The following is a 14356-nucleotide window of genomic DNA, read 5'->3' as shown; positions in this document are numbered from 1 at the left end:
GGTGTCTGCACCTGTTTTTATCGCTTTTCTCCACGGCTCCCTCAGGGACTGCGTTGGCGTTGGCTTGGCGCGCGGAGCTCTGCCGCGGGACGCTGAGAGCACTTCCTCCCGGCCGGGCTCTGTTTACAAGGCCCCGCCGCTTTTACAAGGCCCCAGTTGCTAACAGAATTTAAAAGTTAAAATTTCTCTGGGTAAAAATAAATCTAAACAGACACAAGGACTTGGCCTTTCGCAGTGTAATTCCTCTTCACCAGAATTAGTTTACCGTATGCAAACCCCCCGTAAATCATAGCAAATAATTTTGACCTGTGTAACTTTCTTTATGGTTTCAGGGTTCCAAAAGCAACACATATATTATCGTTTGACACCGACCTGAGGGGATAGAGTTTGCATTAGAACATTTGTTGAAAAGATTGAATCCATCGGTGTTAGGTGAGAGAAAAGCTGAGCTAGGACATAACGAAGCCAACGAGGTGATAGCCAAGTTTAGTCACCGTGCCTCATTAATGGAAGCCCTCCCACCTTCGGGGACCGAGGCGCTCTGGTTAAAAGCCGCTTGAAATCGTCTGGGAGATGAGTAACTGCGCGGCGCTCGGGCCCCGGCCTCACAGCCCCGCTTCTCTCTTCACCTCCCCTCAGCAGCTCCGGGAGCGCGGCTGCGTTGTTCCGCGTCTCTGCCGTAGCTGGCGCGGAAAAAGTGGGGCCCAGGCTGCGCAGCGAAGACGTAAAACCTGTAAGAAGATCTTTTGTGAAATCGCTGGCCAGATATTTTCGGTGTTTTACACCCCGCTTTATGAGCCCACAAGACCTCGTGCGCTGCGCACGGTCGGTGCGAGGGGAGCTGGGGTGTCCGTGCTGCTCTGCGGCGCCTGCGCTGCCGCTCGCTCTGCCCTTCGCGCTCGAACCAAGTTTTAGGCTTTTGTGTGTTGTGCACGCGAGCCTGTTTACGGGCAGCCTTGACCTTTACCTCCCCACAGCACCCAGTCGTGATCCGAGGTGCTTCACAGGGACCAGAGCTGGCAAGTGCTGCCCGTCGCCATCCTGCCCAGTTAGCAAACTGTGCCAGCTCCCCGCGCCTCCGGGTGGCTTGGTCTCCTGGTGGGGCTGCCCTGCTGCAGCTCCCAGCCGATCGGGTGCTTCCTCTGCTGCTTTGGGGCAAAGCCACGGACGGCACCGGGCTGCCTGCAGTTGCTGTCGGCAGCCCGTGGGGCTGGACCCCTGTTAAAGGCGCTCCGGAGGCACCGGGGGTCTGTGCACCAGGTCGGTCCGCTGGGGTGAGGACGGGACGAAGGAGCCTCTCGTCCCTGGGGGGAAGGAGCCTTGCTCTCTTCTCCTTTGGGGAGAAGCGGTGGTAGGATGGTTGCAGCGCTCTTACCGAGCGTCTGCGTCAGGCGGCTTTGCGGGGGCTCCGCTTCTCAGCCCACTGGTACCCATCCGGAAATAACAACTCGCGATTTTACTTTGCTGCTGAATTTCCTTTTCAAAATACGTGAGAGTGCAGCGCACGGAGTTGAGTAACGGCACCGTCCTGGTTCAGGTTTGGGAATGAGACGTCACCGTCAAGGCGCGGGCTTCTGGAAGAGCTGCGGTAACCCTCGAAGCCTGGCGATGCCTTGGTTTGTGCAGCAGGGGCTCCCCGCGCTGAAGGGGGGGATCGCACGAGTCAGGAGCTGGCGCTGGGGAGCGCTTGGGCTCGAAGCGTTCAGAACAGAGGGGCTGGAGCTTTGCAGAGGCAGCGAAACGAGGCCCTGGAACTCGGTTACCCCTCAGCCCCGTCTCACGGAAGGAGGGCTGCGTGGGCGTAAATAAGATTTTCCCCGGAGCCAAAAAGGGGAGCTGCGTGCGCGGAGCCGGCCGCCTCTCACCTTCGTTGCAGGCAAAATGCTGCAGAGAGAAAGGGCCGGACCCTGTGACAGCTTCCACCCGGACTAACGGCAGGCGTGCTGTTCTTTTTGTCTAACGGCACGGATTTTGTTGGCTCTTCCAGCCTTGTGCCGAGGCTGCGGTCCGTGCTTTTATGACCTCTGAATTGGACAGCCGTAACGGGGTGCTTTATGGCCTCCCCGTGCAGCGGTGGCGCGGGCTCCAGCTGTTGCAGACCGGGGCCTCCGCATGTCAGCCTGCTCCCGGGGGACCTGCGCTGGCTCCGAGTCAACCATCAGCTTGATCTTAAAACTGCTTCGATGGCTTGTAACGCTGAGTACGATGTGGGATCTGTGTGTTTTATCTACGCTGCTGCTTTTTATGAGCTTAGTCACTGCTTGAGATCATCTGAAGTCAATTTTATTGGTCATTCCAAACCACGGGTTAAAGACCTGTGGAGTACTCGTTTTTCAGCGCGGTGATCTCAATCTGAAATTAATTACCACCACGGTCTGGGATGCCGGTGTTAAAATAACTCAGCCCAACCATCCCTAAGCCTGCCGGTGGTGCAGGCGGCCTGCAGGCCGGTCCTCGCGCGCCGCCCGCAGGGACGTCTGCCCCTTCGCCGTGGGCTCCGGTGCCTGCTCAGCACCTGCAGGTGCCTCCGGGCCGCGGAGGCCCGACGTCCTCTGTGTCCTTCCTGCCTGCCGTCCTATCCTCCGGGCCTCGCCCTCGCCGGTTTGCTTTTCTGGAGTGCCCGCAGGAGCCATTTGGAGACTTGCGGTGCTTCTGGCGGGGCGGTGCCCCAGGCTGTGCCAGGAGGCCGGGAGGAGGAGGCCGCTTCACCATTCGGCGGCCTTCACTCCAGCAGCACTGCACTGGTCTGCTTTTCTCTTGAGCCTCTGCTTTTCAGGAGACAGGCAGAGAACAGTTAAAAACGGCATTCGGTTTTCTGTGTCCGTGCTCATCTGAAACGGATCGGAGCAGCGCGGTAAGGAAACGGATTCTGCTGCGGTGCGGGTCCGAGTAGTCGCAGGAGGGCCGAGGGGCTCCAAGTGGTCTCAGGGGGACCGAGGGGCTCCAAGTGGTCTCAGGAGGGCCGAGGGGCTCCAAGTAGTCACTGAGGGGCCAGGCAAGGCGTCAGAGCCGCGCTGGAGGCGCGTGGCCGGGTGCGTACAGCTCAGCACAGCCTCGGCCGGCTTTACAGGTGCGTGTAGCTATGCGAGCCGCTCCCCGTGCGCAGGGTGCTGACTGGCCGTGTCTGTGCTGTGCTAGGTCACCAGAGGGCCCTCGGGCGTTTGCTCACCTGCGCGGCGTAACCCCCTGTGCGAGGCTGGAGAGAGCCGCCTGCCCCTCGTGGGTTAGGCCGTGCGGACCGGCTTCTGCGGCCCCGCTCCTGAACAGCTCCGTGGGGTGCAGGAGCGGCTCCGCGCGGAGCTCGCTCAGTCCGAGAGCCGCTGGCTGCTTGAGGGTCACACGGTGAGGCCCCAGGCCCAAGCTCATTACCTGGACCGTGAGCTCAGGAGTCGTGTCCTTACTGACGCAGGAGGGTGGGCTCTCCCCTGGGGCCCCCTGGATGTCCTGTCACGGGCAGAGTTTATTTTAAAAGGTGAGCTGGTACGAGACCACATCCACCTCTGTGAGACCCCAGGATCAGTGAGCAAGTCACCATTATTAGGACACCGATCATGCTGAAAGCGCCTTTGTCACCCTTCTGGGAAAGTGCCCTGGTTTCTGCAGCGCTGGGAGCCGTGGCGCTGGGCTGAGCAGAACGGCTTCGCTGTCCTGCGTGGCGAGCGCGGCCCTTCCCTGCTGGGAGCGCGCCGCGGCCGGTTCTGCACGAGGCGTCCCGGTGGGACCGGCTCTTCTTCTGAGCCCGCCCCGGGACAGAGGTTCCCCTGAACAGTTTGCAGCATGCCCCTGAGTTCTTTCGAGATGTTTTCCCTGAAAATTGAGATGAAATCCTGGCTGGGCAGTGATGAAAACCATTGTTCTGCAGCAAGAGGCGTCCGAGCTTTCTCCTGGAGTTCTCCGGGACCTCACAGATTACGTGCGCCTCTTCTGTGGGTTCTACAGCATTAATTAATTCAAAATGTGGAGTAGGTAGGAGCGTAATAGATCTACCTGTCAGATATCCAGCTGCTGAAACTTTGACAGACGTACGGAAGGAGTTAGCAACAGGGCGAGGAGCAGAATTCCTACCTCCTGTGCTGAGCTCCTGCGGCGCAGATCGTGCCTGTGCACCAGGAGGCTGTGATCACAGAACCGTATCAGAAGGGCTCGCCTTGGGAGGGACCTTGAGGACCATCTAACCCCAGCCCCCTGCCATGGGCAGGGATGCCACCCACCAGACCAGGCTGGCCAAGGCCCCATCCAGGCTGCCCTTGAACACCCACAGGGCTGGGGCATCCACAGCTTCTCTGGGCAACCTGTTCCAGTGCCTCACCAGCCTCTGAGCAACGAATTTCCTCCTAATGTCTGGTCTAAATCTCCCCTCTTTTAGTTGAAGATTGTTCCCCCTTGTCCTATCATTATCTACCCGAGTAAAGGGTCCTTCTCTGTCTTTTTTAGAAGACCCTTTAAGTATTGAAAGGTCTCAGGGAAGTCTCCCCGGAGCCTTCTCTTCTCCGGGCTGAACATCCCCAGCTGTCCAAGCCTTTCTTCCTAGGAGAGGTGCTCCAGCCCCTGATCATCTCTGTTGCCCTCCTCTGGGCCCGCTCTAACAGCCCCACATCCTTCTGGTGCCGGGGGCCCCAAACCTGGAGGCAGCACTCCTGGTGGGGCCTCACGAGGGCAGAGTGGGGGGGACAGTCACCTCCCTCCCCTGCTGGTCACACCCCCGGTGGTGCAGCACAGGGAACTGTGGCTTGCTGCGGGTGCAGCGGGTAACAGCAGAGTGAGAAGGGGTGAGGAAGTAAGGATCACAGACAGTGATGCTATTTTGGGGGGCAGGTCGGGCTGCCTTCTAAGCTCGGGTCATCTTGCTCTCTCCTTGTGCTGAGAAGCAACAAAAACCTGCTTTGTGCCGGGCACGCTGGGCACTCGGTGCCGGGGCGCTGATCTCAGGCAGGACCTCGCGGTGCTCGGGGCTGGGAACTGGCCGCGTCTCAGACCCCGCTCCCGCGTCTTGGGCCTGATGCTTTACGCAGCCTGGGAGCTGGATGTTTGTCGTGCGCGGGTATCGCCGCCCCTTGCTGCTTGGGTGGCTTGGGCTTGGGGAAACGGGCGATGCCCGGGGCTGCTGTGGCCGCCTCCGCGGCCTGCGACACCTGCGCCTGCGCTCCGTCGTCGCCTGCAGCCGGCTGCCTGCGGAGGCGAAGTGCTGCGTTCTGCTGGAAGCTCGCTGTGATGGTGAAAAGAAAGGAGCAGCGGCGCTGATAGGTTTTTGATAGATGCGCGTGGTTTGCATCCTCGTTTAGTCAGCAGAATGCAGATGATCTCCGCTGGTCGGGGCGGTCATTAACGGCGCGTCTCTCTCAGCTGCTTCCAGACTGGCGCGCAAGCCATTTGCAGACCCAGAGGTGGCACTGCTGGAGACGAAGATTGATCGTACCGGAGCCAGGACTGGAAATAGCTCTTTAGCCCGGTAGCTGATTTAGTGCGAGCTGAGAACCAGCTGCTTCCTGCCTCCGGACAGCTGGCACCGCGAGCATCGCGGCTCCGCTCAGCGCCTCCTCCCGCGCGGACGGGTCCCTGGCGCAACGCTGGCCCTGCCCCGAGCCCCGGCCCTGCCCCGAGCCCCTTCCCCGGGTGCTGCAGCCCTCGTAGAGGCAGCACTGCGAGGCATCGGGACCGCTGCTCCCTTAGCGGCGGGGACTGGTGGCTCCCGTGTTGGACACGGAGCAATGGCTCGAACGTTGGTTTGGGCAAAGAGGGGTGACGAGGTGCCACGGGAAGGGCTCGAGCTGGGACTCAACTGCGAGCAGAAGTTACCTGGGGATAGAGTAAGGGCTCAGAACTGGACGGGTGTGGAACCAAAGCTCTGCCTGCCTGCCGAGGCTGCGAGCGCACGGCAGGAATGGAGAGGAGCGAGGCGGGGGGAGAGGAGCGAGGCAGGGGGAGAGGAGCGAGGCGGGCGCTGCTGGAGCACCCGGCAGCCGCCCTGCGGTTCGGGCCGGCCCGAGGTGGCAGCGCTGCCCTCGTAACGCTCCCCGGCGGATTTGTTTTTCTTGCGTGACTTTGTCCCGCGACCCCTGGGATCCCGCCGCGGAGTTCTGCATCTCAATTACAGTCTGCCTGGGGAGCCGTGGCCTTTTGTTTGCGCTGAATCTGCCAGCTGCTGACTTCAGCTGATACCTCCGGCCTCAAGTCAGCAGGGAGAGGAGCAGTTGCTGCCTGTTCGCCTTCGCTTTGTGTTCTGGCTCCGCTGCGGCCGGGCCGGTCGCTGCCCGCACAGACCCGCTTGTCTGCGGTGCCACCAGCTCCTGGCGAGCCGCACGCAGTGGCGCGGGGCTGCCCTTTCGGTACGCGTTGGCTTTGCATTCGCCTGCCGCAAGGCTTTGCTCTCGCTCGTTTCCACTGCCACAACCAGCCCGGGGCTGGGGCTGAGGTTGGCAGGGACCGCTGCAGCTCCCCTGCGCCAGCCCCGCCGCGAGCTCTGGGCTTTCTGCCCTCTGTCCCCACGCGTGAGCCGTAGCAGCCCCGGGGCAGGGCTCCGCGGCGCGTGGGACCGCGAGGACGTGGGGCTGGCGGTGCCGGCACCGTGCTGCTGGAGAATGCAGGCTGCGGGAGGAGGGGAGGAGGGCTGTGTCTGTGTGTGAGGGGGCTTCGGCGTACGTTTGGGTTGGCAAAGAGCCAGCCTCACCTGGAATTTGGGTGAGGCCGCGGCATCCACGACCCTGATCTTTGCTGCGGGCCTGTCGCGTGCCCTCACGCCAGGCCTGCGTGAAGGCGTTTGCCCTTTTGCTTCCACGCGAGCAGGGACACGACCGGGCCCTTCAAGTCCTGCTGGGTTTGCTCAGTCCCAGTCCGGCTCTGTTTTCTGTGCACCGCTGTCTGAAGTGCGGAACAGGGACGTAGCGCCCGATGAAGGAACCCATCGCTGCAGTGCCACTCCTAAGCCTTGCGGCGTGAGACGGAAATAGCGTCGGGTAGAGCAGAGCTCCGCTGCGAGCTCCGTGCCCGCCGAGCGCGTTCACGTGTGGTCACGGTCGCGTGCTGCGGCCGAAAGCTGTGCATGTGTTAGCGTGAGTGCCCTGGGTTCAGACCTCCGCAGCAGCAGAGGTACAAACTGGAACACAGCTTTTTTCCACGCCCGCTGTCGCTGAGCGCGGCCGCGGGATCCTCGCCGCAGCTGGGCGCCGGAGCTCACCCTCGGGCAGAGGAGGGCGGATGAATTCCTCCGGGAACTGCCTGCGTCCAGGAGCTGGGTTTTGAGAGAGAGGCCGGGTAGCGGCACAGCCCCGGTGAGGGCGGGAGCTTGCAGGAGTGCATCGCCTTCAAACTGCAAAGCGCCGGGTGGCAAACCCTCACTTGTTTCAGGGATCGCTCGCCGGGAACCCAGGCGCGGCTTTACCCGGAGCGTGCTTTATCTGGGCGGCGGGTGACAGCCCTGCTCCTCAGCGCGCCCGCTAATTAACGCTCCTCTAAAGGCTGCTCCTGAGGGCCCGGCTCGGGGCGGTGATAAACGAGCGGCTCTCCTGGCCGCCGGAGATAACGGAGGCGGCGCGGGGGGGCCGCGGGCAGCTGATCCGCGAGGTGCCCCCCACCCGCACCCTCCTGCGATACCGCGATAACGGCGCTGCTCCCGCCGCAGCCCGGCCCCCGCGCCGCCGGGGCTGGCCGAGGGTCCCGGGGGAGGGTTGGGGGTTTCAGGGGGGGGGCCGCGTGTCCCCCGGGTCTCCGGCGGCCGCGCTCCCCCCGGGAGCAGCGGTTTAAGAGCGGCAGGTGCGGAGCGGGGCCGGCTGCCGCCGCGCCGTGAAATATTGCAGGAGCCCGGCGCTGCGCGGCTCTGTAATAACTCCTGAAATGAAACGTTTGAAGCCGGCCCTTGTAAACTCCTCGCCGGCGTTTAATCGCCTCGTAAACCAGCGTGCTAAAGAAAGTATTAAAGCCTTCGCTGCTGCTCCCACATCGGCTTAACCCTTCGGGGGCCGGCCGCCCCGCCGCCTGCTTTCTCCGCCTGGCGCGGTGCGGGGCCGCGTCTCCTCCCCGAGGCTGGTCCCGGTGGGTGCGCGGCCCCCCCCCGTCCCCGGGCGGCTCGGGGTGTTCAGGTGGCCTGCGCCGGGGCGAGCCGGGCTAATTTACGGCGCGAGGCCCCGCGGGGCGCGGAGCAGCCATCCTCCCCGACCGTAATTGGCGGCCGGCGCGCGGGGAGCGGGGCCGCAGCTGAGGTAAGCGGCAGCTGCGCCCTCGGCACGGCGGCTGCTCCCCGGCCCGCGGCCCTCGCGCGCACCCGGGCTGTCACGGTGCCGCCAGGAGCGCCCCGAAAGCACCGAGCGCCCCGAAAGCCCCGAGCACTCCTCACTGCAGCCTCTGGGCCTGGGCTGCCCCAAACACTGCCCCGAGCGCTGCCCCGAGCGCTGCCCCCGCTGAGGAGCTGCATTTGACTCACCTGCGAGCTGCAGCCTGTTCTGAGAAGCCTTGGGGGGGTTTCACAGAACCACGGGGTCTGGGCAGGGTCTGGGCCTTGAAGTCTTCCCTGCTCCAGCCCCCACCAGGGGCACGACCCCCCCCAGCCCGGCCTCGGGCTCCCTCAGCCCCTCTGGGCAGCCTGGCCCAGGGCCTCACCACCCTCGGGGCAGAATTTCTGCCTTATTTCCCACCTCCCCCCACCCTCTGTGAGCTCCAGGCCATTACCCCCCATCCCGTCCCCACAAAGGGCCCCCCCCGGCTCTCCTGCGGCCCCCTTGGGCACCGCAGCCCGCCGGGGGGTGCCCCCGGAGCCTTCCCCTGCCCAGGCCCAGCACCCCCAGCCCTCAGCCGGTCCCACGGCGGAGCTGCTCCAGCCCTGGGCATCTTTGTGGCCACCTCTGGCCCCAGGAGAGCTTTCCCATTCTGAGTTTTGCCCACCCTGTCGTTGGGCAAACGGGGCCTGACCCGTTCCCAGGTGAGCTTCTGCACCGGTGCCGTCCTGCGCCGGTGCCCTGCAGCCCCCAGGGGGGCGCCCGACCCCTCCGGGCTGTGGCTGCGTGGCCGAGCCCTGCCGAGGTGAAGGCCTGCAAGGAAACCCTGCAAGGGCGCCCGCAGCCTGGGCAGCGACCTGCACACAGAGCGGGGCCGAGGAGGGCTCCACGTGCCTGGCTCGCTCGCAGTCCCTGCCTGTACGGGGAGCACAGCAGCGCTGCGGCCCCACAGGCGTACGGCTTAAACCACGTCGTGTACGAGCACCGTGGGTCCGGAGGAGCTTCGTGAACAAGAGGAAATAACGCAGGTTTATCGCTGAGTTCTCCGCTGCCTCTTGCGTTCACAGAACGCACAAAGCCAGTCCTTGCTCTTCTCATTTACGGGCGTAGAAAACTCAGATTCGGAGCTCGAAAAAACCGTGTGGAGCTGGGGGGTTGCTGGTGGGAACCGGAGGGGCGCAGCTCCGCCAGGCAGCCCGGTGTCGGTCGGGGCCTCGGCGGCTTCCCCCTCGCGCCTCTGGAGGAGCTGGGTCGGGATCGTGCCCGCCCCGCACGCCCGGGCCGCATCAGGGCACGGAGCTCGCCTGCCCCCCAGGCCCTTCCCGCAGGGGCACGCTAATGGCTCCCAGCAGCTGCGCGCCGCGCGCTGGGCACGGCCCCGCGTCCCTGCCCCTGTGCGCGAGGCTGCTCCCGGGGCTCCGTGGGCTGACATCGCGGCACAGCAAAGTTAATGAGCGACATTTCACCCGCGGCCCCGGGAGGCTGTAAATGAGCCCGTGTCTGGAGATGGCGGCAAATCCCCTGCTGCGGATTTGCCGACTTACCCCGGGCTTCATTTGCTCTGCCTGAGAGGCCGCGTTTGTTCTCAGCTGGCCTTTTCTTCTCTTGCAGCGAGAACGAGGCGCTGTGGAGGGAGGTAGCCAGCTTGAGGCAGAAGCACGCTCAGCAGCAGAAAGTTGTCAATAAGGTAAACCCCAGCGAGGTCGGGACGCCGCTCTGTCCGCGTTCGCGGTGACGCCAGGCTGGGCGCTCACGGGTCGCTGGAGGGCAGCGGTATTTGTTCTGGTTACAAACCATTTCGACCGCTGCCTTTTCTTGTGATACCGTGAGATTCTGGAAAGCCACTGGGAGAGGCTGGCCTGGGGCTGGCGGCACTGCGGCACGGCGTTCAGCTGGCTGCCGCGTCCAGTTTCACCCCAGCCTTCCCCGCTGTGCCGGGCGTTACAGCCAGCGCTGCTTCCACCGAGCCCTGCTCCGGCTCTGCTCTGAGCCGAGCGGTCCCCGGGAGCCGCTGCCGCCCGTGGGTTAATCGCGGCCGCGGCACGCCTCCTAACGGGTTGCCTTTTTTCTCCTCACAGCTTATCCAGTTTTTGATTTCATTGGTGCAATCCAACCGTATTCTTGGGGTGAAGAGGAAGATGTAAGTCTGCATTTCTACATCCAGATAAAGATTCCCTGTCTGAGAATAAAGAGAGGATCAGCAGAGTGGGTCCCCCAGATCTCTGCCTTCTGTAGCAGCCTTGCCAGTGGGGTAGGACTGGACAGCGGTCATTGGGATCATGTGAGCCTTCAAGTTCTTGCTCCGGCCAGAACCAGCTAACACTGCTATGCGACTGACGCCAAGAAGGGTTTGCGAGCCAGGCCACATAAGCCCATGCAGAACATACTTCGTCCCTAACCCCTGCGCTCTGCGAAACGGCAGCGCACAGCGAGGGCGGGGATCTCGCACTGCCGGAGCGGTGCCTTGGCACTGTCACGGTGTTTTGGTCGTTATACCGAAGGGAACCACTGCACCACCGAGGCCAGCCTCCTGCTGTCGGAGGCTGCTGACATCCCCACAAACTAACCAAGCCCGGCCTCAGACGTGCTGTGGATTGTTTTGCCCCTTGCTGGTTGCACTGGGGGCCTGTCCAGTACTTAAGTGCCCCAAGAGGTTAAAAACATTGCTGGGTTCATCGCTCTGGGCCAGTCAGTCGTTACTTTTGTCCCAGGATCACAATTCTGTCCCAGCAGCAGTCACTTACCAAGAGCTTTTAGAGGCGGCTCTCCCGTTGCCTCTCCTCCGACACTCCACCACAACAGGCCCCATTTGGTCCCGGCCTGTGGACAGGCTCCTCACCCACCTCCTCACCCACCTGAGTTTTTGCGCTTGGTGTCACACACGGAGGGCCGGGTCCCCCGTGCTGCCCCTGCCCCTCTCGCCCTGTGCTGCCCGGCTGGCTGCGGGGCTGCCCCTTTGTGTGCGAGCCGTGCCCAGCCGCGCCATATGGCAGGCACCGCCACAGCAGGCTTGATTGTTATTAATGAAGGTAGCGGTTTGTTCTGCCATCGCGTCCGAGACGTGCCCAGATGATTTATCCCGTAAGGGGAGCGTCTCTCCGCAGTGCTCGGGTGCAGAACAGAGCCACAGCAGTGCTCGTGCCGCAGCTGACCACGAGAAACCTGTCCGTGGGGCAGCCAGGCGGCACGCGGGCAGCGCAGCCCCGCAGAGGAGGTGACCCAGGACTACGCGGGAGCACTCCGAGGCCTGAGGCTTTGCGTTTCTGCTCGACAGGGTTGCAAAGCCAGCCGAGGGGCTGCCCGTGGGGGCTGGCTGCGTGTCGCTGGGCCGCCCGCTCTGCTCCACGGAGGTGGCCGCCCCTGGGGCCACATCCCCCCCAGGGTGCCCTGGCCCCACGGGCTGTGCACACTGTGGGGCTGGGGGTGGTCTGGGCTGGGGCCGGGAGGTGCCAGAGGCTGGGGCTGGCAGCGCAGTGACCCCTGTGGTGTTTGGGATTCTTTTGCAGCCCCCTGATGTTGAACGACAGCAGTTCAGCACATTCCATGCCGAAATACAGTCGCCAGTACTCCCTGGAGCACGTCCACGGCTCGTCCCCGTACGCAGTAAGTGCACCGCGCGCCCGGCCGCAGGGGGGGGACGGGGACACGGGGACACGGCTTCCCGGGGAGGGCCCGGCTGCTCCCACCCATGTACCACCACGTCTGGTCGTGGCCACTCAGCTTCGTGCAGCACGGCACCTCTGGGTGGCCCGGATCTGCCCTAGCTAACGGAGCGAGCTGCCGGCTGGTGGAGCAGGACGGGGCGGCTCGGCTGGGAAGACCTACACACGGGTGTGCCGGTCCCACTGCCCGACCCTTCGGGGCTCAGCAGGAGTTCGAGCGTTTGCTAAGGGCGTTACCCAAATGCCGACGGGCGCGGGGCATCAACCCCCGCGCTCAGAACCCGGTGCCTCTGGGTCGTGAGGGGCCACGCGCTCGGTCGCAGACGAGCGAGGGTTGTCGGAATGCGGCCGGCAGCAGAGACGGGTCGAAGGGCAGCATCGCTTAGCTTACGTCTGCTGGCTCGGGCTTGGCTTTGGTTTGCCACAAAACGCACCTGATGTCAGCCGGCCCTTGCTGAGCAATTGCTCCCATTGGCTAATTAACCTGACCGTGTGCAATTAGCGCTATTCCCCGCAAGCAGCCTGCTGCCAGACAGGCAGGGCGCTGCGGGTCGGAGCCAGGCGGGGGCAGCGGCCAGCAGCAGCAGCACAGGGTGCCCGTGACCGGAGCTGGGCTGTGACCCGGGGGCGAGGTGGGGGGCGCGGAGCAAAGCCAGGCAGCCCTCGCAGGAACGGCTCCCACCGAGGTACGGCTGTGCGGCACCTCATCAGATAGAGCTCAGCGCTGATGTGGGTGTTGCTCGAGCCCTGGCCGCGCTGCGGTGGCTGAAGGGCTCCCAGCCCGTGCACCAGCAGCACGCAGTCTCAGGGGCACGGTGATGTGGCTGCACAGGAGGAGTCTGTCCGCATGCTCCGGGCTGCCCTGCAAACTGCTGCTGGGTCCCGATGAACGCCGAGGTTTTGTCTTTGCTCTCCTGTCCTTCCGTGCACCTTTTGGTGTGCTGCTCCCCGTGACCGTTCAGGGGCCAAAGATCACAGGGAGCCTCTTCCAGACCCCTCAGTGCTGGCCCCGAGTCCTCGCTGGGACGAGCTGCAGGCTTCTCGCTCCTGGCCCGCGTCAGCCTGGCCCGTCGGAGGGAGGTGGGTCAACGGGGCTGGCGTTTCCCTCGGACCTGGCAGCTGCAGCGTGCCTGCAGCAAACCCTGACACCGCACAGACCCTGACACTGCACAAACCGTGCCGGGACAGTGCACAAACCTTGGCACCGCACAGACCCTGCCGTGACATTGCACAAATCCTGACACTGCACAAACCCTGCTGTAACACTGCTCAAACCCTGCCATGACACTGCACAGACCCTGGCACCACACAGACCCTGCCGTGACACCGCACAGCCCCTGGCACTGCACAGACCCCGCCGCAATGCCACGGGAGCGCTGCCACGACGCAGCGCGAGCCCTGCCGCGATGCCGCGCGGTGCCGTGGATGCGGGAGCTGCCCTGCCTCTTGCTGGCGTTTGGCCGCTGTTTGCTTTTCATCACCTCTGGCCTGTGCTGGTCCCTTCCATCCCGTCTCGACGTGGGTGTTTTCATGTTAGATACTCATCCACTCTTAGCGCCACCCAGATTCGGGGCTCTCTTCCCATCTGCCCCCTGCTTGCCCTGCTTGGGAAGCAGCTGCCGTTCCTTGGCCAGGGAGGTGCATCGAGGTTCTTCGTACTGATCTGGCAGGGCTGCCCGTTAGGAGCGAGGCTTTGCAGCTGGGAGAGCAGCCGAGTGCCCTCACCGGCAGCTTGCAGCAAAATAAAGGCCGTCCCCGCTTCCAGGTGGCAGTGCCTGCCCACGCCGCTGCGGGGCCGTCCTGCCAGGGGCAGCGGATTCAGGCCACCAGCTCCCGACGCGCGGCGCCCCGCGGTGCTGGGCTGACCCGATCAGTTTGTCAGCCGAGACCCGAAATAGCTTGGCCCACTGGAGAGCTCTCCTGCTGTCAGACCACCCTCCGCGAGGGCTCTGTGTTCCCCGTCCAGCGCTGCGATCTCTGCCTTAGAAGTGCCTCTGTTCCCACGCGGGGCAAGTACTTGCGCAGAGCCTCTGGGAGCTCCTCCAGGTATCGCAGGGCTGTGCTCGTTATGAGAAACGCAGGTGGTCGTCTCCTCGCAGCCCGGAGCGTTTGTGGCTCCCAGCTCAGGGGCTGGGCGGTTTTTCGGAGCCGTCTGCCAACACGAGCGCTGGATCCTGACGCTGCCACAGGCCCCGACTGAACTGAAAATGACGGAGTGGTTTTGCACCACACCAGTTGGCGTGGCGTGGGAGCGCAGCGAGGCCGAGGCGCGGGCAGCCCGGTCCTGTGCCACCTGTGGGACCCAACCCCACGTCCCTGCCGTGGAGCCTGCAGGGATCGCGCGCCCGTGTAGCGGCAGCCACGTCCTCGTGGCACTTCTGTGCCCGGGAAAGCGACCTCAGACCTGCAGAAACGTCGGGGAGCCCAACGTCACGTGCGGGCAGAGGCAGCCGAGCGTCCCCACGCCTCGTGGCACCGGGCGTGCAG

At 64.0% G+C, this 14356-nt stretch overlaps 1 protein-coding gene across 1 annotated transcript in view; it reads left to right on the top strand.

The window, feature by feature from the left end:
• HSF1 (heat shock transcription factor 1) overlaps positions 1–14356 on the top strand; it is a 54518-nt gene that overhangs the window by 27209 nt on the left and 12953 nt on the right. The window contains exons 5-7 of the mRNA XM_080582293.1: positions 9819–9894; positions 10286–10347; positions 11714–11810. Of these exons, the coding sequence (XP_080438419.1) occupies positions 9819–9894; positions 10286–10347; positions 11714–11810 (235 nt within the window). The remainder of the gene's footprint in view (positions 1–9818; positions 9895–10285; positions 10348–11713; positions 11811–14356) is intronic.

Source organism: Anser brachyrhynchus (assembly GCF_964034855.1).
Source record: "Anser brachyrhynchus genome assembly, chromosome: 2".
Taxonomy (NCBI): Eukaryota; Metazoa; Chordata; class Aves; order Anseriformes; family Anatidae; genus Anser; species Anser brachyrhynchus.
This window is presented reverse-complemented; position numbering and strand designations above follow the sequence as displayed.